Source organism: Bubalus bubalis, chromosome X, assembly GCF_019923935.1.
Source record: "Bubalus bubalis isolate 160015118507 breed Murrah chromosome X, NDDB_SH_1, whole genome shotgun sequence".
NCBI lineage: Eukaryota > Metazoa > Chordata > Mammalia > Artiodactyla > Bovidae > Bubalus > Bubalus bubalis.
In genome coordinates this window covers 142,236,316-142,263,773 of record NC_059181.1, presented here as the reverse complement: position 1 = coordinate 142,263,773, position 27,458 = coordinate 142,236,316, and the positions used below count along the sequence as shown (strand labels likewise).

Here is a 27,458-nt window from a genome sequence, read left to right as displayed (position 1 = left end):
CAACTCTTTTCCTTTTTCAAAATGTTTTGGCTATTTAAGGTGATATAAATGTATATTCCACATACATTGTAAGATCAGCTTGTCAATTTCTACAGGAAATTCAGCTGATTTTGATAGATATTGGGCTCAATCTACAGATAAACTTGGGGAAGGTTGCCATATCGAGTCTCCCAATCCCTGAACTATCTTTACTAAGTTTAAATTTTCTCAGCTATGTCTTATAATTTTTTAAGTGATTTTTAGTTTGCAGGTCTTCTTCATATTTTATGGGATCTATCCCTAATGTTTTATTCTTTTGAAGGCTATTGTGTATCCAGTTGCTTTCTTAATTTCATTTTTGGAATTCTTGGTGCTAGTATGTACACGTATAAGCGATATTTTGATGTTGATATTGTGTCCTGTTGGCCTTGCTAAATTTGTTTATGGGTCTAGTGGCTTTTTTGTGTCTGTGCTTTACTTGTTATTTTCTCCATACAGGATGATCTGTGAATAAATAAAGCTTTATTTCTTCCTTTCCAATTAGGATGGATTTGTCAGGGTAGGGGGCTTATTCCATTTGCTCAAGCTTCCACTACAATGATGAATAGAAATGGCAATAGTAGACACCATGCATTGTTCCCAATATTAGGAACATTCTTTCACCATTAAATATTATGCACACTGAGGTTTTTTATAGACTATTTGCCAGAAGAATGAGTTCCTAACAATTTCAATGTTCTTAAAAGATTTTAAAATCATGAATGGGTATTGAATTTCACCAAATCCATTTTTTAAATCTTTTGGAATGATTATGTATTACCCCGTTGTTCTGTTAATATGAAGTATAACATTCACTGGTTTCCTGCCATGACCCCACCCAATTATAGCCCTCAGGATGCTCCCCTCCCCCAGCTTCTGGCCACCAGAGTGGGGTGAGCTCACCAACAGACCCTCTCCTCCAAGGGGGCACCACCCCAGAAACAAGAGGCCTCTGTGTTTTTTTTTTTTTTTTTTATTGAACTCAAATAATTTTTTTTATTAACTTAGATAGACACAAGATTTGACAACACTGAAAACAAGAACATTTCTCTGACCAGGCTGTGCTGACTGGTGAAGAGTTCATCACACACAGAAAAGGGAAAGCTGTCTTATTCAAGTCGGTGATGGCGTAGAACCTCCACTGCCTGAAAAAGAGATTGTAAATAAATAAAGTGCATAGAGAGGAGAGCAGCAGAGGCCTAGTGAGATGAGGAAGAGGCGGGAGAGCAGCAGCAGCAAACTACTCAAGATCAAAACGGTAAGAAAAATAGTGGCAGGAGCACGTGCTGAGGACGTGTGCCCGCCCCTCCCACAGCCAATACCTTCGGGGGCAGACAGCCCCAGCCAGAGCCCCAAGGGGAGGGGGGGATTCTCTGCAGGTGATGATGGGTCTCTGAGCCCGGGTCCCCTGAATCTCCAACATACTTTCTCCACTTTGGGAAGCGGCCTCCCAGGGCCCAGGCAGCTCCAACAGAGCTGGGAGCCTGGGGAGGACAGGATGCCCGTCCCCCAGAGCACACCCACTAAACAGCTCAGCACCTTCTGCAACGCACAGCCACTCATGTGTGCATAAACACTCACACACACGCATTCACACATGCACACTGACATGTATATTCACACCCACACACACACTCTCACACCCGTACCTTCACACACACACATCAGTACACTCATGCATCTGCACTCATACCCATACACTCATCCACCCACACACACATGCCCACGCTCACACACTCGGGCCCTCATGCATCAAATGCAAATTCGCACACACATCCCCACACTCACACATGCACTGAACATGCGCACTCACACACACATTCACGCACATATTAAGTAAAGACCCTCCCTAGTGCCCTCCCCAGGTCCTCTCAGGCTGGCCCAGAACAGGCTGTGGCTGGGGATCCAGACACACAGAGCGTGAGACCCGAACTTGAAAAGGGCACATTTACGCATCAGCCCCAAGGAGGCCCCTGGTCCTCCGCTCCTCTCCTCCCCTGCAGCCCATGTCACAGTCTCTCAGAACTCCAGGGATGCAGTCCAAAGGCTGGCAGTCTCCCGGAAGTGGTCCTGGAGGGACACAGTTGGGGTGGAGGAGGGGCCACCAGGACCAGGGGTTTCCAGGCAACTAGGCACAAGGGAGGAAGCCACCAGCGCCCTTCCGTCTGTGGGAATCTGCGGGGGGCATGTGGTAGCCCGGGTGCAGCCTCAGGCCTCGGGGTGAGGCAGGCAGAGCTCTTCAGCCAGGACCTGGGTGGCTGAGAAGGGCACATGGTGTGAGGCTCAGCCCCTCTGCCCCAGGGGCAACCAGGCTGCTGTGGTTCTTAGTCCCAGGAACTGAGGACCAGGACCGCAAGCAATCAGTGAGGGGGCAGATGTGGATCTGGGATGGGGGTGAGGCTCCCCCGCTCAGTGCCGCTCCTGGTGCACCAGTCAGCAGCTCAGCCAGGACCGCTGCAGGCCCATCCAGAGCAGATGCTCCTGTGTGATCCTAGCAGGAGGGGCAGCCTGGAGACAGAGACATGGGGTCATGTGTGGGTCTCAGCTCCACCCCACCCACTTGTATCCCTTCCCTCCTATTACACTCGGCCCCAGGAGCCGGCCAACACCCCCACCCAAGCTGAGAGGCCGGTGCCACTCAACACCAAGGAACCCCTGGTTAAGCCTTGGGTGGGGCTTGGGTTGGGGTGGGGAGGTCTGACTGTGTGTGAGGACCTTGCTCCCCAGGGGGTTCTGGGATTCATCTCTCCTGTGACCATCTCAGCTCAGACTGTCCCCCAGTTCTTCCCTGTGACTTGCTCTCATCTTCCCGGCCACGGGCCTCTCTCTCTCTCTCTAGATGTCTTGGGAGCCTGTGCTCCCCTCCCCCATCCCACTGTGCCAGGTCTCCCAGAGACTGGGGGGCAGGTAGGCAGTGCAGACCCAGAGGCAGGTTCAGCTCCCCCACTTCTGATCTATGTGACAAGGGCAAATGTCTCCCTTCCCAGAGCCCAGCAGGTGGGGAGAACCTGCTCCACCAGAGTGTCTCTAGCTCCATCCTTCCTTCCCCATGCTAGTACTGGATCACCAGGCCACCCCTCCCCTAGGGCTCTCCACCTGGAAGCCCTGCCTCTCCTCGAGGGGTCAGGCCCTTCTCTCGGGTGCTCCCCAGGCAACTCTAGGGTCAGGGGTGCCCCAGGCAGGGATTTGATTCTCTTGACCACAGAAGGGGCAGTTCACCACCTCTAACACCAGTTTCTGCAAGAAAAACACGGGATTTGAGAGTTGCCTCTTCACCCAGAGATGTCCCCGTCTCCCCAGTTGTTGCCTAACCTACAAGGCTCTTCTCCATCTGCTCTCCCACCCCGGCCTGACAGCTGCCCTCCACTCAAGCAGACTCCCACTTTCCTAAATCCTTTGGGGGCACAGGGGCTGTTGGAGGCTGTCCAGGACTGGAGCAGCGCATTCTGTGGCCCCAGGAGGGCACTGGTAGGAGGTGGAGGGAGCGTGCTTGAGATGAGGCAGGGCTGGGAGGAACACGTCTTTCCCACTCTTCCCTGTCCCCTGATGCAAAGTTTTGGAGGGTGGAGAGGAGCAAGAGAGACAGCAGGAGCAGGCAGAGAGCAGTCCCAGAGACCCGCCAGGAGGAAGTCTTGTGAAGGGCTGAGAAAGCGACAGACCTGGGCTTGGGCCAAGAACACAACCATCCGTCCAGGCTGCCTCTCGAGGCGTGGAGGACAAGGGGGCCAGCATCCGCTCTCTTCTAGGGCTTTCCGGGCCTCTCCAGGGCCATTTCCCTCCATTCCCCCGTGTTCAGGTGACATTACCGGGGCCATGGGCCGAGGTGATGGGCTGACCCTCAGAGATGCCCAGGAAGCCGCCTCTCATCCCCAAGTTGTAAATATGACAAGGTTGTCCAGAGGGCCTGCGTGCACCCTGCCTTGCCTGCTCTTGGCTCGGCAGCTTTCCAGGCTGGCTTCCACGGGTCCCTTCCTCCCCCAAGCCGCCCAGGGGCTGGATATGTAGATGCCATGGCAACAGCCTCCCTCCAGCCCGCACGTCCAACCTCTGGCCTCCTACCTTAAGGTCAGGGTCAATCATTCATGTTTCTAATGAAGCATTTCTTCCTTCTGCTCCCTCCTTTGGCTAAAGTGAAACAACAGGTTGGCTGCACTCAGATAATTTTCTTGAGTTTGATGGAAAGGGCCCGTTTTGAGAGTTTTAGTGCAGTTCGTCACCAGCCACGAAGTGGCTGGCCAGAGCTGGGGCTTCGGGACTGCGAGGTCGTTTCCGTACCCTGAATGTATCACCATGATTTACATCGCCCACTGTTGTCTCAGCGTCTTTCATGGTGGCCTTTCTTAATACTTCGCATCCTGATGGTTGTATCTCTAATGTAGGAAGAGATACAGGTGGGTCATTTCCAGTGTCATTTTTGAGGTTTAACCCTGTTGGAATAAACAGAAGAATCAGCCATCTGTTTCCCAGAACAAGAAAACTGTAGGCATGGAAGAAAAATCAATGCTGACAGCTTTTTAAAAATACAGGAACAAGGGATTTTTGGTCCAATCTGGACAAAATGGCACAGACCCATTTTTCCCTGGTCTTCCTTTCTGGGCACAACTACAAATCCATTCAAGAATGCAAGATACAATGAACAGAGAATTCTGTAAAGTGGTAAGAGGAAGGCAAAATGGTTTGGGACTCTAGGACTAGAAGAGTAACACAGTAGGTATCTTACATCCCCACATCCAAAAATGTAGGCAACCCAGATCTCGTGTTTTCCAAATCTCAACTGAGCAACAGAAGGCTACCTGAATAGGCTCACTCCATCCGCAATTGGAAACGGGAAACCGTCTGACAACATCAGAACTCCAATCGGAGACATCAGATTTGTCATGCAGAACTAGCAAGATGGACCTAGCTAACCAGCCACTAGCAGCCGGCCCCAGGAAGCCTCTCCATCCCTACGGGTCAGAGATTCCCACTGAGAGACACTCTAGCCTAAGTAAAGATCTTCCTCATTCCTCACTCTCTGGCAGCATGAGCAGGAGCACATGGGAATCCCAGCAGTACCACATAAATCGAGGAGACCAAAATAATACCATAAAGGCTCTGAAAATTAAGCTGTCACTAGACACATATTCCACAAAGTAGAAAAGAACTTACATGCTAAACTAAAACAGAGTGACTGCCCATTAAAATATTTAAATAGGACTCAGACTCTCCTAACATAATAGACAAAATGATCAGGATACAAAAAAATAAATCACACAGCACACCTAGAACCGAAAAAAAAAAACCAAACAAAAAAACCACAACTTGAGTGAGAAAAGGCAATCTGGCAAAAATGGAATCAGATTGATAATCAAAACCAGAAAGACAACAGAAAAATTTTAAATATATGGGAACAAATGGAAATATACTTCTAAATAATCCATGATTCAAAGAGAAAGTCTCAAGGGAAATTTAAAAATACATACTTAAATGAAAATGAAATTATATAATATAATCAAAATATATGGAATGCAGCTATAGGAATGCTCAGAGGAAAATGTATAGCCCTAAAAGGCACACAACAGAAAAGAGGAAAGCTCTCAAATAAATAATCTAAGTTTCTACCTCAAGAAACTAGAAATAAGGGAAAATAAAAATTGAAGGAATAATAAAGATCACAGCAGAAATTAAACAAAAAACTTGCTCCTCAAAAAATTAATAGAACTGATAAACCTGTATTAACTTAGACAAAAATGAAAGAAGATGCAAACCATCCATATCAGGAAGGAACTGGGTCTATCACTACACATTCTGCAGCAATTAAAGAGATAATAAGGGAATACTATCACCAACTTATGTTCACAAATGTTAAAAGTTAGGGGAAAATGGGTAAATTTCTCAAAATCTACAAACTACCAGAATTCAACCAGTGTGAAATAGATAATCTGAACAGCACTCTGAAAATTAAAACGAATTCATAATTAAAAAGCTGCCAAAACAGACATCTCCAGATTCATATAGTGTTACTGGAGCGTTCTACAAAATATCTGTACAATTAACACCACTTTCATATCATCTCTTCCAGAAAAGAAGAACTATTACCCAAATCATTTCATAAGGCCAGTAATTACCCTGGTGAGAAAATCACACAAAGACAGTACTCAGAAGGAAAACTACAGACTAACATCTCCCATGAACTTCAACACGAAAATCCTCAACAAAATATTGGCAAGCTGAATGTAACAGTATGTAAGCATTATATACCGTGATCAAGTAGGATTTCCATATTTGAAATCAATCAACATAACCCACCATATATCAACCAGCTTTGAAAGATCATAATCCCATTAACTGACACAGAAAAGTATTTGACAAACCCTACATACATAAACGATAAAAAAAAAAAAAAAAAAAAAAAAACTCAAGAGGGACTTCCCTGGTGGACCAGTGGCTAAGACTCCACATTCCCAATACAAGGGGCCCAGGTTCAATTCCTGGTCAGGGAACTAGATACCGAAAGGACGTAACTAGGAATTTGTACGCCAGAACTAAGAGTTCACACACTTCAACTAAAAAGATCCCGAGGGCTGCAATGAAGACCCAGCACAGCCAAAAATAAATAAATAAAACCCTAGGAAAGTTAGGAATTATTATCAACCTGATAAAGTATCAATAAAAACCCTGCACTAACATCACAGGTAAAAGTGAAAGACGTAACGTTTCCATGATAAAATTCAGAAGAAGGCAAGGATGTTTGCTCTCACCATTCTTATTCAACATTGTACCAGAAGTTGGACCTACTGCAACAAGGCAACAAATAAAGAAAGAAATAAAAAGCACTGTAGATCATGTGACTATGTATAAGAACCCCAAGAAATTTACCAAAAAAAACCTTCATAGAACTCATAAGCAAGTTCAGTAGGGTCAAAGGATAAAAGAAGAAAACATAAAATTAGAGGCAGACCTATATAAAAACACTGAACATTTGTTTTAACAAAAATTTAAAATAATACCATTTACAGTTGTGCCAATGAAAATTAAATGCTCCTGCATATACTTGGCAAACATGTAGAGGATCTGCACACTGAAAATTATAAAAAGTAGATGAACAACTATACGCCAACAAAAACATAGATAAAATAAATTGTTTTCTCTATCAAAAAGTTGGTGATGGGACTTCCCTGGTGGTCCAGTGGTTAAGAATCCACCTTCCAACGCAGGGGACTCAGGTCTGATCCCTGGTTGGGGAACGAAAATCCCACATGCCCCAGGGCAATGAAGCTAGCACCCTGCAACTAGCGAGAGCCCTCGAGCTGTAACTAGGGAAGCCTGCACACCACAGTAAAGACCCAGTGTAGCCAAAATAGATAAGTAGATAGCATTTTTTAAATGATGAAGGAAATCAAAGAAAACTTGAAAAACATACTGTGTTCATTGTTTGGAAAAATCAACACAGTAAAGATATCATTCCTCCTCAAATTCACATATAGTTTAATGATATTTCTAGCAAAATTCCAAGAAAGTTTCTTATAGATAAGCGTATTCTAAACTTTACATGGAAAGGCACAGGCCCTAGCATAGCTTAAAATAAAATTTATCTTGACAAAAGAATAAAGTGGGAAGAAAGCCTCTATTTGATTCGGGCTTTCTATACTGTATAGCTACAGTAATCAAGACAGCGCAATATTGGCAGAGGGAGAGACACATAACTCGATGGAACAAAACAGATACACGAGTATGCCCAACTGATTTTGACCAAAGTGCAAAAGCAATTCAATGGAGGAAGGCCAGCCTTTTCAATAAACAAGGCTGAAGCAACTGGACCTACACAGGCAGAAAAACAAATGCGCTTCAATCTGAATTTCGTATCTTATATAGAATCTACTCAATATGAATCACAGACTTAAATGCAAACTTAAAAAACTTGTAGGAAAAACATAGAAAATTTTAGGGATCTATGGCTTGCCCTGATAGCAAAAATACAATCGGTAAAAAGAAAAGTGAAAAATTGGGCATCAAAATAAAAAACTTACTCTGTGGAAACCCATGGGAAGGGGATAAAAAGAAAAATATACAGACTTGGGGAAACTACTTGCAAACCATATACACAACAAAGCACTACAATCTATAAAAGAACTCTCAAAATTCAACAGTTAAAAAACAACCTAATGAAAACCATGGCAAAGGCCGTTTCACTGAAGATAATATAAAGATGGCAAATAAGCACATGAAAAACTACATCATCAGCTATTAGCGAAATGCAAGTCCAAGCCACAATGAGATAACATTACATACTTAACAGAAAGCCAAAAAAATTTTTTTAAATGGTAATACTATTAAACAATGGCAAGAATGTGGAGAAACGATCACATCCATTGCTGGCTAGGAAGGTCGAATGATGCAGCCCCTCTCAAAACCAGTTTAGCATTAAGCATCTAATTACCATATGAAACGGCAATTTCACTCTCTCTCTCTAAAACTTACCATCTCTACACAAAATTCTGTACAGGAATGTTCATGGCAGTTTTATTCACAATAGCCCAAGACTGAGGACAGCAAAAATACCTTTCAATGGTTTATCAATATTACGGAACACTTCTCAGCAGTAAAAATGAATGAACTACTGATACACACAGTAACTCAGATGAATTTCCAGGGAATTATTGTGAAGGAGAAAAGTTAATCTCCCAAAGCTGTATTTTTGAAATGACAAAATTTTTAAAAACTGTAAGCAGATCAGTGGTTGGCCCAGGTTGGTGACGAGGTAGGGTGTGGGAGGGAAGGGTGTGTTGTTATATTGATAAAAGGGCAACAGGAAGGATCCTTGTGGTAATGGATCTTGATTGGGGTGGTGAATATACAAACCTCCACATGTGATCAAACCTTATATAACTAAATACATACACACCCACAAATGAATACAAGGAAAAATGGAACTATGAAAAAGGTCAGTGGACTGTACCCATTTTATTATCCTGGTTGTGACATCATATACGTTTGCAAAAGTTATCACTGAGGGAAAATGGGTAAAGTGTATATGGGTTCTTTGTATTACATTTTAAATATGCATGTGAATCTACAAATAAGTCAATAAAGAGGTTAATTTTTAAAAATATATAGGAACAAAATCTTAAAATTGTTAAGCCTTTATAAAGGCTCCTATTAAGGAATTTTCTCCTCTTCCTATATGTACATTTACCTCTAAGAGACTCTCCAAGAATGTCCTCAAACTCTTAGGGACATTGGGTCTATGGTTCTTGCCCTTGTGCTAAACACATGACTTTAAGTTTAGGGTGCAATGATAATGCTCTGAGAATAAAACTTGGAGGTCATGGACTGCCATCTAAATTCCAGACTATTTTCAGAAAAAGTGAATAACTCTCTATACTTTTATTTACTCCAAACATTTAAATGGGCGGAATCTTAAACTCAGTATCTTCTTTATATTCTACTGTGGCTGTGGCTGGATGTGCCATGAGGAAGCTAGGAACTAACCCTAAGGACACATGGAAACGTCGTGGGACAGGAGTCCTGTGGTATTCCAGCAGACCTGGTTAGAGATGAGGCGGCGGAGACCAGGATGGTAAGAGCAGAAGAGGTTGAGACATGGTTGTATTCAGGACCTATTTTGAAGACAGAGTTAAGAGTACTTGCTCCCTGATTGGCTGGGGGGTAGGGTATAACAAAAGGACTGGAAAAAAGGATAACTGGAGGTTCGGGGCCTGAACAACTGGGTAAACTGTGCTTTCTACTGACATGGAAAAGATCTGGCAAGAGTGGGCTTGCAGGGTAGGGCAAGAGGATGATAGATCACGCAGTCTACTTAGGAGAAAGATGTGTATCTGTAAAAAGCTCTCCAGGTGATCTGGATCTGCCTTCCCTCTCCCTCACACCATCAAGCTGAGAACCAACCCACTGCTGGGACACTGGGACACTCTCACAGGTGTGCATTTTCCATGAACTGAGGATGTAACAGATTGCTCAATTGCTGTACAAAGGAAAGGAAGACTCTTTACCTAGAAAGGCGACATCCTCATAGATACCCTGCATTACATCAAGGTAGAGGGTCTTCTGATCAGGGGTCATTATTTTCCATTCTTCCTCCGAAAAATACAAGGCCACATCTTCAAATGTCAATGGACTCTAGAGAAGAGAGGAAGTTGTAGTTCAGTATACTCGCTACAACAGAAGCCGTCCTATCACTCATTTCTGAATTACATGGGAGGCCAGTTACCAAAAAAGTTAAGAGAAGATTCAAGGGAAAAGAAGTGAGATGACAGAAAAGGTGCCCAAGAGATCAGGACACAGCTTGGGAGGTGCCCAATCCCACAGCACCAATTCTAGTTGCCTAGGGAACACCCGGGGCTAATGTGCCTCAGAGCATCTGCTGTGTAAGGCAGGATCATGGGCTGCAGAGAAAAGCAGACAAGGCCACATTCAGGCTGCCTGAAAACGCTTGTAAAGTACAGCTCACCTGGGACTTAGGCAAGGTGTGCTCAGATGCCAACTTCCACCTTGGGGAAAAGGTTGGACTCTCTTTAGCAGGCACAGCTGTGGGGAAAGAGCCAGAAAAAAAGTATATTTTCTGTTTATGAATACCCCAAACCAACTTCTACAGTTTAAGACTCCTTCAGTAAAGACAGCTCAGCTTCACGTGTGTGTGTGCACACGCGAGCTCACACATGTGCACCCGAAGTGGCCTTCTCCTTATAAACTAGAACCAAAAAGCCACCACTCCATAGAACTGGTTCCCAGTTTTCATTAAATGAAAGGAAATCCACTGCTTTTCCTCTCATTAAAGAAAACGTTCACTGAGCTAGGCAAGCATTAGAGGTGTTTGAAAACTAAAACCTTGGTGGGAAACATGGGCGATTTATCCCTTTTTTCCTGGTGTACAATTCTCTTCCCACTCTGCCACTGACAGCCCATTTCTGATCCCAATTTCTCCTCTAACTTCTAACGGTGAGATGACCCCCCACCTTGTCCCTGCTCTACCTTCTTCTCCCCTCTCAAATTTCCATAGAGAAAGGTCCACATTGTGAATACCAGGGTTCTGTGGTTTGGATGCTTCTGTACCCCAGAATGGCCTTCACCTTCACTCACCACTGACCTACTACTGTACTCCCACTAGAAAGACATCCTAACTGAAAGCATGACTGGGCACCTGGAAAATTCCCACGGAATGCTCCCTGAACCAATTACTATCACAGCTCCCAGGAGAAGATAATTATGATGAAACTCCTCACCTCCTTCATCCACAGGCTGGCTTTCTTTCTGAGTATTCCAGCCCGGCTCCTGCAGTACCTGGTATATATTCGAACATTCTTCGTGGAACACACCCATTGGTTGGGGCTCTGCTGGCTTCCACTTAAAGCCTGGGGCCACTTCTGTTCCTCCCAAGAGCGCTGTGTCATTTCCCAGTTCATGGGCTGTGACCTACAAATAACCCCCATCCTCATTAGAAAAGAGCTTTTGGTTTTGGGGTGGTGATGGAAGAACAAACAAGAGTCGAGTCCAGGTTTGGGGAGTGTGTAAGGAAATTTTTAAAAATGAAGAGATATATTGCGCCATGATTCTCTCACAAGGAACTGTACACATGATCTGGGAAAATCAGATTAAAATGAGAGAAGCTATGACTGTTGCTTGCCTCCACAGCTCCTTGGACAGCCACAGCTCAGGCCACGAGCAGGGTAGGGGCAGGCTGCCTGTTCTCTCACTGCCTCCAATCTCTTGCTTTCTAGACTTGGATCCTTGATTTAGTGGACTTTTATTTTCTAGTTTCCTCTAAAGAATAAGAAAATGAATAAAAGAGGGTTTTCTGTCAGTTGGATTTTCCAATCCTCCCACGTCCAGGGAACAATTTCATGGAGAAAGGGGATGCAGCAGAGGAAAAAATGGGGGAAGAGCTGGATTCAACTTTCCGCCATACACTTCAGGTGTATAAGACACTTGTGCTCAAGGCGGGCTCTCAAGGAGAAGTACGCTGCCATCTCCCCAGGGCAGGCCTGGTTACCCACTCACCAGCAAGGCCAAGCCAAAGCATGAAGGCAGGCCACGGAGACGCTTTTCTCCTGGCCCTGAGATGTGTGTTCCCAGCCCAGAGAGCACCACCCCTCAGCATTCAGATTTTCTCCATTTTACTGTTAGCCTTTTTCTTCTTTCTGATCCTTGTTTGCCTTTTCTCTTTCCATTTCTTCTCTTTCTTTGCAGTCTCCCCAGAAAGGTTTGATTTACACTTTGGCTGCTACCCTCTCCTGCCTTTGACCTTTAAAACCCTGCATTCGGAGGTTTTTTTCCTCCCTTCCTAGCATTTTCTTGCCTTTTATTTCTTGGCTGCTAAGTCCTGTCTCCCTGGCCATGCTAGGCCAGGCCCACCACCTTCACTTCACCCTGGCCCTAAAGAGGGCAAAACGCATTTCTTTTTCTAAGGCCAGGAAAAGACTCTCAGGAACTCCCAAACCTGGAAGCTGTCACTGCAAGCCTGTGATTTCAGATTGCACTTAGTTATTCTAAAGGAACAACAGAAGAGGGACTTAATCCATCTCATTCTCCAATTATTGACCCCACTCTCACCCTCTTTCACAGTGTACATGTAAGGAATCTTTCTGCTCACCTCATTGCTTATTCCACCAGATTCTCTCTGAAAGCGGTCTACCAGGGCCACAGCCTCTTTGACGTTCTGTGGATGATACTTCTGCACCCAGTTCTGGATATGACTGGGCAGAACGTCCAGGAACTGCTCCAGCACCAGCAATTCCAAGATTTGCTCTTTTGAGTGGATCTCTGGCCTCAGCCACTGAGAGCATAATTCCTGCAGTTGGCTGACGGCCTCATACGGTCCAGGTGCGTCATGATAACAGAAGCTCCGGAAGTGCTGGCGAGCACTCTCAGGATTAAGACTGCCCATCTGTGGGCTGGATTTCTTACTCTTATTGGAACTCTCTTTCACAGACCTCTTAGTCCCCTGTAAAACCTCCACATGTGGGTACAAGCATGCAGGTGCCTTCACAGGGCTCATCATTATTTGCTCTGGGAACAGCTTTTCTCCTGCTTGTGACATCCTCCTGGGCCACCTGATAACTGAGGCCTTGTCAGGTTTGGTACAAAACCAATGAGTGGATCTTCTCCCCAAGGGCACTGAGAGAGGGGAGGAAAAAAAAGTACACATCAAGAAGAAAGCCACATAACGCACATTTACTACTTATAGTTATCAGTGAAGAACAGAAAGTTATCAGAAAAGGAGGAACAGACAGTAACCGTTCTGCCTCCTCTTTAATATTAACTGCCACTCGAGAAGGCCCAAGACTCAGGACATGTTTTGAACCTTTCCTCTGTTACCCAACTTTGAAACAAATATACAACTCTGGAAAGACAAATGTTAGTTCATCACTTTTTCTTTAAGGTTGAGGGATGAAAAAACTTCCATGCATTTGCTAAAAGGAGCTTTGAAGTTATCCAATACTTCATCTGTGCACTTCCTGTCCCACCTTTATAAACGGGGGTATTTAACTTTCTCTACATTTTAATAGATCATTCCAGTTTCTTATGCTCAGTGAGATGAGGGACAACTGCTCTGTCCTTCAACTTCTTATGCAGACTGATTCCTTTGCTTCATGGAACATATACATTCTCTTCTCCATCATATTAATACTTGAAGGGAAACTGAGACACCCAGATCAGAAAAAAATTAGAGAAAAAGTAACCTTCTTCCTATCACCAAGTTTCCCCTACTAATATATCAGATGGAATTAACACTGCTTCTTTGGCACCTCCTGGGAACACATATGAATGTTACGGTGCCCCTTTTTCAGAGAAGGCAATGGCACCCCACTCCAGTACTCTTGCCTGGAGAAGCCCATGGACGGAGGAGCCTGGCGGGCTGCCGTCCGTGGGGTCCCACCGAGTCGGACACGACTGAGGCGACTTAGCAGCAGCAGCCCCTTTCTACCTATGTATGAAAATTTCTGCTCACTTTACTAGAAAAACTGACAGCTGGCTTTGTTTCCAAGAGAGCCAAACGTCACACTCTTAAAACAAACAAACAAACAAACGGAGAAACAGGGACGATTGAGGTTCTTCGGAAACAAGAAAGGTCCTAGAAAAGGTAACCCTTGTCTTGACTTGACATTTCCTCAGGGTCAGAGAGATTTTTAAGCAAGGCTGACGATGGCCTTGAGTCTGATTTTCTCAGAGGTGACCCAAGAGAAACAACAACAAAGCTCTTGCAAGGAAGCCACAGGTGTTCAAAGAAATGGCTCGAGAGGTACACGGACACTTCCTGCATTTCTCTGTCAGCAGAAACTAGTCTTGGAGGCTGAAACGACCGCTTTCTCGGAGCTTCCCCGCTAGCTCAGTTTTAGTAAAGAATCCGCCTGCAACGCAACGCAACGCAACGCAGGAGGCCCCAGTTCGATTCCCAGGCCGCGAAGATCTGCTGGAGAAGGCATAGGCTCCCCACACGCCAGTATTCTCGGGACTTCCCCCTTGTGGCTCAGGTGGTAAAGAATCCGCCCACAATGTGGCAGACCTAGGTTCGACCCCGGGGTTGGGAAGATCCCCTGCAGGCGGGAAACGCTACCCACTCCAGGGTTCTGGCCTGGAGAATTTCCATGGACTGTATCCGCAAAGAGTTGGACACCACTGCGCGACTTTCAAATTCACCAGCAATATGCTCGTAAGCCAGCAGAAACGGGCAAGTTTCGCTGGGTGCACTGGTAGGCCTTTCGGCCCTATGGCCCACCTACACCTTCTGGGTCCAGAGTACCAAAAGCTCTCAACACACCAGCAGCCTCCGAGTCTACTTCCGCAGCAACCCTGGGTTTGGTTTCCACACGGTGTACCAAAGGTTGCTTCCGCAGGTTAGATATGACTGTAGGTGCCTGCCTGAGGACCGGCCTCCTCGAGAACAGGTATCGCCGGGTCTCAGACCCACCCGCCGCCGGGCCAAGCAGCCACAGCGGAAACGAAAAGGCCGCCCGCCCCGGCTAACTTCCGGCCTTCCCGCCACCCGCGCTGGCTCCTGAGGTATCTCTAAGGGTATGGCTCGTTATTTCTCGAGGCTCTCCTGACCACACCCCGAAGGAAAATCAGCTTCTCGATTACCTCCACCCAGCTCTGGCTTCCCTGGACGCCAATTCCCTCTTCCTGGGCTCGGCTATGAAGTCACCACACCTCGCGCCGTCGCGGGGAGGAAGGCAGGTCCGGGTTCCCGCGCACAAGGGGGCGGTGCCGGGAAGGCGCGAGGCCCCGGGCGCGCGCGGACCTTGGAAGTTCCGTCCCCGGCGCGACCCCTCTAGCGCCTCGAGACCGTACCCCGGCTCGCCATCTTGGGGTCTCGCGCTGTGGGCCCGGGCGCCCACCGGAAAAGAAAGGATGGCTTCCGGGGGCTGCGTTATAGCCACGCCCATCACCGCCCCCCCCCCCCCCAACCCGCGTAGTCGCGCCCGCGGGAGTCAGTAAGTGTCCCGCAGGTCTGCCCCATCCTGGGGTCGGCCCCGGATGCAGACAAAAAGCACAGTTCAGGTCACCGAGTCTCGGGCTCACAAGAGTCCTAGCGGCGCCGCGAAGGAGGCTGTCTCCTGCGAGCGTCCTCGATCTCGGACCCCGCCCCCCCCCACCCCCGACTTGCCGCGTGTCTTGCGTCCAGATTACTGCTGAATCGCCTTCCAACAGACGGTGGCCTTTTCTACCGGGAGGTTCGCCTGGCGAGGACCCCTATCTCCGAAAGTCATCACTAGGATTGTCCCGGGGACTCGAGTTAAGAGGCTTTTGGTCCTCCTCCCGGCCAGACCCCCTCGCTGGATCGGGAGCAGCGGTCCCTGCTATTTTTAACATCCTTTTCTGCTTTGCAGGCACGTGCTGCCCAACTATTATTGTTTATTCTTGCTGCTGCTGCTGCTGCCGCCGCCAAGTCGCTTCAGTCGTGTCCGACTCTGTGCGACCCCATGGACGGCAGCCCACCAGGCTCCCCCGGTCCCTGGGAGTCTCCAGGCAAGAACACCGGAGTGGGTTGCCATTTTCTTCTCCAACGCATGAAAGTGAAAAGGGAAAGTGAAGTCGCTCAGTCGTGTCCGACCCTCAGCGACCCCACGGACTGCAGCCTTCCAGGCTCCTCCGTCCATGGGATTTTCCAGGCAAGAGTACTGGAGTGGGGTGCCATTGCCTTCTCCGTTATTCTTGTGAGGTAGGTTTTAACCTCGTGGTGTCCCTTCCGTTTACATTTCTCTTTGACATCTAAAGAAATTCAGATACAGGACGCGGCGTCCACAGAGTCACGTGGATTACAGGCGGCAGATTTTAGACCAATTGTAGGTCTCCTGTTGTCATACCCCATGCTTTTGCTCCTGTATTCTGCGTCCCTGAAGGACAGGACTCTTGTTTCATCTTACACGTCCTGTAGTGCTTAGCATAGCTCTTTGGAGAAGGCATCTTTCTAAGAACCCGGATATCTCAGGGTGTCAGTGTCTCCCAATTCTCATCGTTTACCTAAGTATTGAGCCATTTGGCGGAGAAGGCAATGGCGCCCCACTCCAGCACTCTTGCCTGGAGAAGCCCATGGACGGAGGAGCCTGGCGGGCTGCCGTCCGTGGGGTCCCACCGAGTCGGACACGACTGAGGCGACTTAGCAGCAGCAGCCCCTTTCTACCTGTGTATGAAAATTTCTGCTCACTTTACTAGAAAAACTGACAGCTGGCTTTGTTTCCAAGAGAGCCAAACGTCACACTCTTAAAACAAACAAACAAACAAACGGAGAAACAGGGACGATTGAGGTTCTTCGGAAACAAGAAAGGTCCTAGAAAAGGTAACCCTTGTCTTGACTTGACATTTCCTCAGGGTCAGAGAGATTTTTAAGCAAGGCTGACGATGGCCTTGAGAGTCTGATTTTCTCAGAGGTGACCCAAGAGAAACAACAACAAAGCTCTTGCAAGGAAGCCACAGGTGTTCAAAGAAATGGCTCGAGAGGTACACGGACACTTCCTGCATTTCTCTGTCAGCAGAAACTAGTCTTGGAGGCTGAAACGACCGCTTTCTCGGAGCTTCCCCGCTAGCTCAGTTTTAGTAAAGAATCCGCCTGCAACGCAACGCAACGCAACGCAGGAGGCCCCAGTTCGATTCCCAGGCCGCGAAGATCTGCTGGAGAAGGCATAGGCTCCCCACACGCCAGTATTCTCGGGACTTCCCCCTTGTGGCTCAGGTGGTAAAGAATCCGCCCACAATGTGGCAGACCTAGGTTCGACCCCGGGGTTGGGAAGATCCCCTGCAGGCGGGAAACGCTACCCACTCCAGGGTTCTGGCCTGGAGAATTTCCATGGACTGTATCCGCAAAGAGTTGGACACCACTGCGCGACTTTCAAATTCACCAGCAATATGCTCGTAAGCCAGCAGAAACGGGCAAGTTTCGCTGGGTGCACTGGTAGGCCTTTCGGCCCTATGGCCCACCTACACCTTCTGGGTCCAGAGTACCAAAAGCTCTCAACACACCAGCAGCCTCCGAGTCTACTTCCGCAGCAACCCTGGGTTTGGTTTCCACACGGTGTACCAAAGGTTGCTTCCGCAGGTTAGATATGACTGTAGGTGCCTGCCTGAGGACCGGCCTCCTCGAGAACAGGTATCGCCGGGTCTCAGACCCACCCGCCGCCGGGCCAAGCAGCCACAGCGGAAACGAAAAGGCCGCCCGCCCCGGCTAACTTCCGGCCTTCCCGCCACCCGCGCTGGCTCCTGAGGTATCTCTAAGGGTATGGCTCGTTATTTCTCGAGGCTCTCCTGACCACACCCCGAAGGAAAATCAGCTTCTCGATTACCTCCACCCAGCTCTGGCTTCCCTGGACGCCAATTCCCTCTTCCTGGGCTCGGCTATGAAGTCACCACACCTCGCGCCGTCGCGGGGAGGAAGGCAGGTCCGGGTTCCCGCGCACAAGGGGGCGGTGCCGGGAAGGCGCGAGGCCCCGGGCGCGCGCGGACCTTGGAAGTTCCGTCCCCGGCGCGACCCCTCTAGCGCCTCGAGACCGTACCCCGGCTCGCCATCTTGGGGTCTCGCGCTGTGGGCCCGGGCGCCCACCGGAAAAGAAAGGATGGCTTCCGGGGGCTGCGTTATAGCCACGCCCATCACCGCCCCCCCCCCCCCAACCCGCGTAGTCGCGCCCGCGGGAGTCAGTAAGTGTCCCGCAGGTCTGCCCCATCCTGGGGTCGGCCCCGGATGCAGACAAAAAGCACAGTTCAGGTCACCGAGTCTCGGGCTCACAAGAGTCCTAGCGGCGCCGCGAAGGAGGCTGTCTCCTGCGAGCGTCCTCGATCTCGGACCCCGCCCCCCCCCCACCCCCGACTTGCCGCGTGTCTTGCGTCCAGATTACTGCTGAATCGCCTTCCAACAGACGGTGGCTTTTTCTACCGGGAGGTTCGCCTGGCGAGGACCCCTATCTCCGAAAGTCATCACTAGGATTGTCCCGGGGACTCGAGTTAAGAGGCTTTTGGTCCTCCTCCCGGCCAGACCCCCTCGCTGGATCGGGAGCAGCGGTCCCTGCTATTTTTAACATCCTTTTCTGCTTTGCAGGCACGTGCTGCCCAACTATTATTGTTTATTCTTGCTGCTGCTGCTGCTGCTGCCGCCAAGTCGCTTCAGTCGTGTCCGACTCTGTGCGACCCCATGGACGGCAGCCCACCAGGCTCCCCCGGTCCCTGGGAGTCTCCAGGCAAGAACACCGGAGTGGGTTGCCATTTTCTTCTCCAACGCATGAAAGTGAAAAGGGAAAGTGAAGTCGCTCAGTCGTGTCCGACCCTCAGCGACCCCACGGACTGCAGCCTTCCAGGCTCCTCCGTCCATGGGATTTTCCAGGCAAGAGTACTGGAGTGGGGTGCCATTGCCTTCTCCATTATTCTTGTGAGGTAGGTTTTAACCTCGTGGTGTCCCTTCCGTTTACATTGCTCTTTGACATCTAAAGAAATTCAGATACAGGACGCGGCGTCCACAGAGTCACGTGGATTACAGGCGGCAGATTTTAGACCAATTGTAGGTCTCCTGTTGTCATACCCCATGCTTTTGCTCCTGTATTCTGCGTCCCTGAAGGACAGGACTCTTGTTTCATCTTACACGTCCTGTAGTGCTTAGCATAGCTCTTTGGAGAAGGCATCTTTCTAAGAACCCGGATATCTCAGGGTGTCAGTGTCTCCCAATTCTCATCGTTTACCTAAGTATTGAGCCATTTGGCGGAGAAGGCAATGGCGCCCCACTCCAGCACTCTTGCCTGGAGAAGCCCATGGACGGAGGAGCCTGGCGGGCTGCCGTCCGTGGGGTCCCACCGAGTCGGACACGACTGAGGCGACTTAGCAGCAGCAGCCCCTTTCTACCTGTGTATGAAAATTTCTGCTCACTTTACTAGAAAAACTGACAGCTGGCTTTGTTTCCAAGAGAGCCAAACGTCACACTCTTAAAACAAACAAACAAACAAACGGAGAAACAGGGACGATTGAGGTTCTTCGGAAACAAGAAAGGTCCTAGAAAAGGTAACCCTTGTCTTGACTTGACATTTCCTCAGGGTCAGAGAGATTTTTAAGCAAGGCTGACGATGGCCTTGAGAGTCTGATTTTCTCAGAGGTGACCCAAGAGAAACAACAACAAAGCTCTTGCAAGGAAGCCACAGGTGTTCAAAGAAATGGCTCGAGAGGTACACGGACACTTCCTGCATTTCTCTGTCAGCAGAAACTAGTCTTGGAGGCTGAAACGACCGCTTTCTCGGAGCTTCCCCGCTAGCTCAGTTTTAGTAAAGAATCCGCCTGCAACGCAACGCAACGCAACGCAGGAGGCCCCAGTTCGATTCCCAGGCCGCGAAGATCTGCTGGAGAAAGGATGGGCTCCCCACACGCCAGTATTCTCGGGACTTCCCCCTTGTGGCTCAGGTGGTAAAGAATCCGCCCACAATGTGGCAGACCTAGGTTCGACCCCGGGGTTGGGAAGATCCCCTGCAGGCGGGAAACGCTACCCACTCCAGGGTTCTGGCCTGGAGAATTTCCATGGACTGTATCCGCAAAGAGTTGGACACCACTGCGCGACTTTCAAATTCACCAGCAATATGCTCGTAAGCCAGCAGAAACGGGCAAGTTTCGCTGGGTGCACTGGTAGGCCTTTCGGCCCTATGGCCCACCTACACCTTCTGGGTCCAGAGTACCAAAAGCTCTCAACACACCAGCAGCCTCCGAGTCTACTTCCGCAGCAACCCTGGGTTTGGTTTCCACACGGTGTACCAAAGGTTGCTTCCGCAGGTTAGATATGACTGTAGGTGCCTGCCTGAGGACCGGCCTCCTCGAGAACAGGTATCGCCGGGTCTCAGACCCACCCGCCGCCGGGCCAAGCAGCCACAGCGGAAACGAAAAGGCCGCCCGCCCCGGCTAACTTCCGGCCTTCCCGCCACCCGCGCTGGCTCCTGAGGTATCTCTAAGGGTATGGCTCGTTATTTCTCGAGGCTCTCCTGACCACACCCCGAAGGAAAATCAGCTTCTCGATTACCTCCACCCAGCTCTGGCTTCCCTGGACGCCAATTCCCTCTTCCTGGGCTCGGCTATGAAGTCACCACACCTCGCGCCAGCGCGGGGAGGAAGGCAGGTCCGGGTTCCCGCGCCCAGGTGGCGGTGCCGGGAAGGCGCGAGGCCCCGGGCGCGCGCGGACCTTGGAAGTTCCGTCCCCGGCGCGACCCCTCTAGCGCCTCGAGACCGTACCCCGGCTCGCCATTTTGGGGTCTCGCGCTGTGGGCCGGGCGCCCACCGGAAAAGAAAGGATGGCTTCCGGGGGCTGCGTTATAGCCACGCCCATCACCGCCCCCACCCTCCCCCCCCCACTCCGCGTATTCGCGCCCGCGGGAGTCAGTAAGTGTCCCGCAGGTCTGCCCCATCCTGGGGTCGGCCCCGGATGCAGACAAAAAGCACAGTTCAGGTCACCGAGTCTCGGGCTCACGAGAGTCCTAGCGGCGCCGCGAAGGAGGCTGTCTCCTGCGAGCGTCCTCGATCTCGGACCCCGCCCCCCCCCCCGACTTGCCGCGTGTCTTGCGTCCAGATTACTGCTGAATCGCCTTCCAACAGACGGTGGCCTTTTCTACCAGGAAGTTCGCCTGGCGAGGACCCCTATCTCCGAAAGTCATCACTAGGATTGTCCCGGGGACTCGAGTTAAGAGACCTTTGGTCTTCCTGGCCAGACCCCTCGCTGGATCAGGTGCAGTAGTCCCTGGTATTTTTAACATCCTTTTCTGGTTTGCAGGCACATACCTCGCAACTGTTGTTGTTTATTCTTGTTAGGTAGGTTTTAACCTCATGGTGTCCCTTCCATTTATATTTCTCTTTGACATATAAAGAAATTCAGATACAGGACGTGTCGTCCGCAGTCACGTGGATTACAGGCGGCAGATTTTAGACCAATGTAGGTCTCCTGTTGTCATACCCCATGCTTTTGCTAGTATATTATGCGTCCCTGAAGGACAGGACTCTTGTTTCATCTTACACGTCCTGTAGTGCTTAGCATAGTTCTTTGGAGAAGGCATCTTTCTAAGAACCCGGATATCTCAGATTGTCAGTGTCTCCAAATTTTCATTGTTTACCTAGTATTTAGCCCTTTGGGGGAGAAGGCAATCGCGCCCCACTCCAGTACTCTTGCCTGGAAAATCCCATGGATGGAGGAGCCTGGTAGGCTGCAGTCCATGGGGTCGCTAAGAGTCAGACAAGACTGAGCGACTTCACTTTCACTTTTCACTTTCATGCATTGGAGAATTAAATGGCAACCCAGTCCAGTATTCTTGCCTGGAGAATCCCAGGGACGTGAGAGACTGTTGGGCTGCCGTCTATGGGGTCGCACAGCCTCAGACATGACAGAAGCGATTTAGCAGCAGCAGAGCCATTTGGACAAAAGTTATCTATAAGAATCGAAGAGAAAAAACTATGTGTAGCTCAGTGGTACAGTGGAGATGAAACTGAGGTTAGTGTGAAAAATCATTGTGAGAAACTACTCTGGCAAGGATACCAGAGATCTGCACGCCAAGGAGGAAAATAAACAAGGAGCGCCTGTCCGCCTTTTAACATGCAAACTAAGATTACACTCAGAAGATAGGGTTAATCCTTATTTGCAGAGCAAAGCTGCCCAAAAGTGTGAGAGGACACAGAGCATTATCTGTGATTGTAAAACTAGTAAACATGTTTGCTTCACCAGGGAGTCGTTTTCAGAATGATTCTTTCAAAGCTGTGATCCTGAGGTCAGGCATTTTCAACCGAATGTTTTATGACAATGGAAGAAAAGTCAGAGCATTGTTGCTTCTGGATAATTCCAGGCTTACCTTTCAGCTGGGTCACTAACCTGTGAGGATGGTCAGATAAAGGCATTTTCTTTTTCCTCTTTTTTAAATAGTGAGATTTGTAAACCATGTGAATTTAATATTAATCTGCTCAAAGTTATTCCTTATAATTGTCTTCAATAGAAATTAGATTATACAGTTAGCCATTTAGAATGAATATGGAAATAAGTATAATGATCTCTTCAGTTTTCCATATAACCTACTATGGCTTATATGCTTCAAAGAAAAGAAAAAAAAATTTTTTAATGACTAGAGTCTCCAGGAATACAGGTTGTAATTCACTTAAATTTCATTACATATTATTAATATGATTAGTGGTTTAAGCATACATTGACCCATGTTTTCCGTTATAAAACTCTGCATAATGAAAGGTTTATAGTTTACTTATAATTTAAATCCATAACGCCCAGATCCCTTCCATACTTATGTTTTGGGTAATATGTTTGAAACACTAAGTAAAAAAGAGAAGGTATGCAAAATCTGTGTAAAAAGGATTTTCTTTCCTCTAAACACTTCAACTTTGAGTCACCCAAGGAATCAAGATGCGATCCTGAGCAGCAAACAACTTTATAGGTGGACGGAAGAATACTGGAGTGGGTTACCATGTCCTCTTCCAGGGGATCGTCTTGACCCAGGGATGGAACCCGTGTCTCTTACATCTCCTGCATTGGCAGACGGGTTCTTTACCACTAGTGAAAGCTTACCAGAAGGGGGGCTGAATTGGGGACTAGGTGAAGACCCCTGTTGGAATGCCTTTTTAGTGCCTAAGAGCAATTACATGGGCCTCCTCTTAGCTCCGGCGTCAAGGGAAACATTCCAAGTAGGAGCAACGTCAGTCTGGTGACATCATAAGATCTGTATGGGGGCTCTTACAGTGGCTGCAGTGGGGAGAGGGTACATCCTTATGAGACTTACCATTCACGTCAATTACCATCTTACCCAGGCAGAACTGCACGCTCACTGGTTCCGGTTTTGTTCCCTGTGACTTCTGCACTGATGTTCTGCAGAACCGTGCTGGTCACCCTAACTTTGCCTCACTCTACCAGGAACTGCCCAACACGCCCACGATATCTGAACATGTATTGTGGCTCTCATGTAGTAGGCAAAAGGATCACTTCACATAGGAAGGTGTCAGATTACCTACCACCTTTCTTACCTTAACCAGGGGAGAACTTCAGTTCCGGCCTGAAGACCCCTCCCCCTGCCACCCACCACCTCTCATCAAAGCCCAGATTACGGAGCCCAGAGTCCCACTCGGTACCTGGTGTGATGCACACCCAGAGCCATATCTTCATTGATCACGCTTGTAGTCATCACAAATAATAACATCTACAAGTGGGAGCTTTTTCAACATACATATCTTACTGAAAAACATAAGCATTTTACAAATGCTTCTGCCAGCTGGGTTAGTCTCCTCCAAAACACTTGGGAAAGGTATCTTTTCAAGCTACCATTTTTCTTTTTCTTTTGTGATACGTACCCAGGAGTGGAATTGCTGGATCATATGGTAGCTCTATTTTTTTGTTTGTTTGTTTCTGAGGAACATCCATACTGTTTTCCATAGTGGCTGCACCAATTACATTTCCACCAGTGGTGTCGGAAGATTCATATTTCTTCACATTTTTGTCAATACTTGTTATAGCTCATCTTTTTCATAATGGCCATTCTAACAAGTGTGACATGATATCACATTATCATTTTGCTTTGCATTTCCCTCATGGTTAAGAGCATAGTGCATCTTTTCTTTCTATTTATTTTTTAATTAAAAGATAATTGCTTTACAGAATTTTGTTGTTTTCTGTCAAACCTCAAAATGAATCAGCCATAGGTATATATATGTCCCCTACTTCTTGAACCTCCCTCCTATCTCCCTCCCCATCCCATCCCTCTACTCTAGGTTGTGGGTCTCAAACAGAGACCCTGTTTGATTTCCCTGAAACATACAGCAAATTCCCATTGCCTAGCTATTTTACATATGGTAATTTAAGTTTCCATGTTACTCTCTCCATACATTTCACCCTCTTCTCCCCTCTCCCTGTGTCCATTAGTCTGTTCTCTATGTCTGTTTCTCCACTGCTGTCCTGCAAATAAGTTCTTTGTTACCATCGTTCTAGATTTCAGGTATATGCATTCAGTTCAATCGCTCAGTCGTGTCCTATTGTTTCCCATCCCATGGACTGCAGCATGCCAGGCTTCCCTGTCCATCACCAGCTCCCGGAGTTTACTCAAATTCATGTCCATTGAGTCGGTGATGCCATCCAACCATCTCATCCTCTGTCGTCCCCTTCTCCTCCCACCTTCAATCTTTCCCAGCATCAGGGTGTTTTCCAATGAGTCAGTTCTTTGCATTGGGTGGCCAAAGTATTGGAGTTTCAGCATCAGCATCAGTCAATGAATATTCATGACTGACTTCCTTTAGGATTGACTGGTTAGATCTCCTTCCAGTCCAAGAGACTCTGAGGAGTCTCCTCCAACACCACAGTTCAAAAGCATCAATTCTTCAGTGCTCAGCTTTCTTTATAGTCCAACTCTCACATCCATACATGACTACTGGAAAAAACATAACTTTGACTAGATGGACCTTTGTTGGCAAAGAAATGTCTCTGCTTTTTAACATGCTGTCTAGGTTGGTCATAGCTTTTCTTCCATGGAGCAAGCGTCTTTTAATTTCATGGCTGCAATCACCATCTGCAGTGATTCTGGAGCCCAAGAAAATCAAGTCTGTCACTGTGTCCATTGTTTCCCCATCTATTTGCCATGAAGTGAGGGGACCAGATGCCATGGGCTTAGTTTCCTGAATGTTGAGTTTTAAGCCAGCTTTTTCTTCCTCCTCTTTCACTTTTACCAAGAGGCTCTTTAGTTCTTCCTCGCTCTCTGCCATAAAGGTGGTGTCATCTGTATATCTGAGGTTATTGAGATTTCTCCCGGCAATCTTGATTCCATCTTGTGCTTCATCCAGCCTGGCATTTCTCATCATGTACTCTGCATAGTAGTTAAATAAGCAGGGTGACAATATACAGCCTTGACATGCTCCTTTCCTGCTTTGGAACCAGTCTATTGTTCCATGTACAGTTCTAACTGTTGCTTCTTGACCTTGACCTTCTTGATATATGCATTAGTGTACGACATTTATCTTTCTCTTTCTACTTACTTCACTCTGATAGGCTCTAGTTTCATCCACCTCATTAGAACGGACTCAAATGCATTCCTTTTATGGCTGAGTAATATTCCATTGTGTATATGTACCACAACTTCTTTATCCATTCATCTGTCAATGGACATCTAGGTTGCTTCCATGTTCTAGCTATTGTAAATAGTGGTGCAGTGAACAGTGGAGTACATGTGTCTTTTTCAATTTTGGTTTCCTCAGGGTATATGCCTCTGAGTGGGATTGCTTGGTCATACGGTGGTTTTATTCCTGATTTTTTAAGTAATCTCCATACCATCTTCCATAGTGGCTGTATCAATTTTCATTCCCACCAACAGCACAGGAGGGTTCCTTTTCCTCCACATTTATTGTTTGTAGACTTTTTGATGAGGGCCATTCTGACTGGTGTGAGGTGATATCTCATTGTAGTTTTGACCTGCATTTCTGCAATACTAAGCGATGTTGAGCATCTTCTCATGTACTTGTTAGCCATCTGTATGTCTTTGGAGAAATGTCTGTTTAGGTCTTTTCCCCACTTTTTGATTGGGTTGTTTGTTTTTCTGGTATTGAGTTGTATGAGCTGCTTATATATTTTGCAAATTAATCCTCTGTCAGTTGTTTCACTTGCTATTATTTTCTCCCATTCTGAGGGTTGTCTTTTCACCTTGTTTATAGTTTCCTTTGCTGTGCAAAAGCTTTTAAGTTTAATCAGGTCCCACTTGTTTACTCTTGTTTTTATTTCTATTACTCTAGGAGGTGGATCATAGAGGATCTTGCTTTGATTTATGTCATCAAGTGTTCTGCCTATGTTTTCCTCTAAGAGTTTTATAGTTTCTGGTCTTACACGTAGGTCTTTAATCCTTTTTGAGTGTGTGGTGTTAGGAAGTGTTCTAATTTAATTCTGTACATGTAGCTGTCCAGTTTTCCCAGCACCACTTATTGAAGAGGCTATCTTTGCCCCATTGTATATTCTTACCTGCTTTGTCAAAAATAAGTTATGGATAGATGAATGAATTTATTTCTGGATCTTTTTCCATTGGTCTATATTTCTGGTTTTGTGCCAGTACCATGCTGTCTTGATGACTGTAGCTTTGTAGTATTATCTGAAGTCAGGGAGGGTGATTCCTCCAGCTCCATTCTTCTTTCTCAAGACTGCTTTGGCTATTCGGGGTCTTTTGTGTTTCCAAATTAATTGTGAAATTTTTTTCTAGTTCTGTGAAAAATGCCATTGGTAATTCGATAGGGATCACATTGAATCTGTATATTGCATCTGGTAGTATAGTTATTTTCACAATATTGATTCTTCCTACCCAGGAACATGGAATATCTCTCCACCTGTTTTTTTAATCTTTGATTTCTTTCATCAGTGTCTTATAATTTTCTGTATACAGGATACAGTTCTTTTGTCTCCTCGGGTAGGTTTATTCCTATATATTTTATTCTTTTTGTTGCAATGGTGAATAGGATTGATTCCTTAATTTCTTTTCCTGATTTTTCATTGTTCATGTATAAGGATGCAAGTGATTTCTGTGTATTGATTTTGTATCCTGCAACATTGCTAAATTCACTGATTAGCTCTAGAAATTTTCTGATAGTATCTTTAGGGTTTTCTATGTATAGTATCATGTCATCTGCAAACAGTGAGAGCTTTACTTCTTTCCAGTCTTGATTCCTTTTATTTGTTTTTCTTCTCTGATTGCTGTAGCTAGGACTTCCAAAACTATGTTGAATAATAGTGGTGAGAGCATCTTTTAATGTACCTGTTAGCCATCTGGGCTCCCCTGGTGGCTCAGAAGTAAAGAATCTGCCTCCGATGTGAGAGACCTGGATTTGATCCTTGGGTTGGGAAGATCTGCTGGAGAAGGGAATGGCAACCCACTCCAGTATTCTTGCCTGGAGAAGTCCATGGACAGAGAAGCCTGGCCAGCTACAGTCCAGCCAGCTACAGTCCATGGAGTCTGCAAAGAGTCAGACACAAGTGATCGAGT

The 27,458-nt window shown here is 47.3% G+C and overlaps 2 protein-coding genes across 5 annotated transcripts in view; one reads left to right on the top strand and one right to left on the bottom strand.

Moving 5' to 3' along the window:
* Positions 1-346: 346 nt before the first annotated feature.
* On the bottom strand, positions 347-20,718 carry LOC112582189 (zinc finger protein 75D). Of its 3 annotated transcripts, none has more exons than XM_045164429.1 (7): positions 20,495-20,718; positions 12,608-13,131; positions 11,241-11,430; positions 10,469-10,545; positions 10,011-10,137; positions 4,078-4,445; positions 347-1,163 (listed from the first exon to the last, which is right to left on the bottom strand). In XM_045164429.1, exons 2-6 carry the CDS (start codon positions 13,052-13,054, stop codon positions 4,219-4,221), a joined length of 1,068 nt encoding a protein of 355 aa, XP_045020364.1. In that variant the 5' UTR covers positions 13,055-13,131; positions 20,495-20,718; the 3' UTR covers positions 347-1,163; positions 4,078-4,218. The 3 variants fall into 3 exon arrangements, with proteins under 3 accessions (XP_045020364.1, XP_025132314.3, XP_045020365.1); XM_025276529.3 differs by lacking the exon at positions 20,495-20,718 and adding an exon at positions 15,097-15,237; XM_045164430.1 differs by lacking the exon at positions 347-1,163 and adding an exon at positions 1,170-2,526.
* Positions 20,719-20,823: 105 nt separating this feature from the next.
* Positions 20,824-27,458, top strand: part of CT55 (cancer/testis antigen 55) — a 42,845-nt gene continuing 36,210 nt past the window's right edge. For both annotated transcript variants that reach the window (XM_045164432.1, XM_045164431.1), the window contains exon 1: positions 20,824-21,193. In XM_045164432.1, the coding sequence (XP_045020367.1) occupies positions 20,894-21,193 (300 nt within the window). In that variant the 5' untranslated portion in view covers positions 20,824-20,893. The remainder of the gene's footprint in view (positions 21,194-27,458) is intronic.

What these genes read in the sequence shown, in the direction of transcription:
- LOC112582189 (XM_045164429.1), bottom strand. Translation starts at nt 13,054, where the DNA reads ATGTCACAAGCAGGAGAAAAGCTGTTCCCAGAGCAAATAATGATGAGC. An exon ending in CCAGCCTGTGGATGAAGGAG is followed by an intron (nt 10,546 to 11,240) that starts GTGAGGAGTTTC and finishes CTTTCCCCACAG; the next exon opens with CTGTGCCTGCTAAAGAGAGT. An exon ending in ACACCTTGCCTAAGTCCCAG is followed by an intron (nt 10,138 to 10,468) that starts GTGAGCTGTACT and finishes TCTCTTCTCTAG; the next exon opens with AGTCCATTGACATTTGAAGA.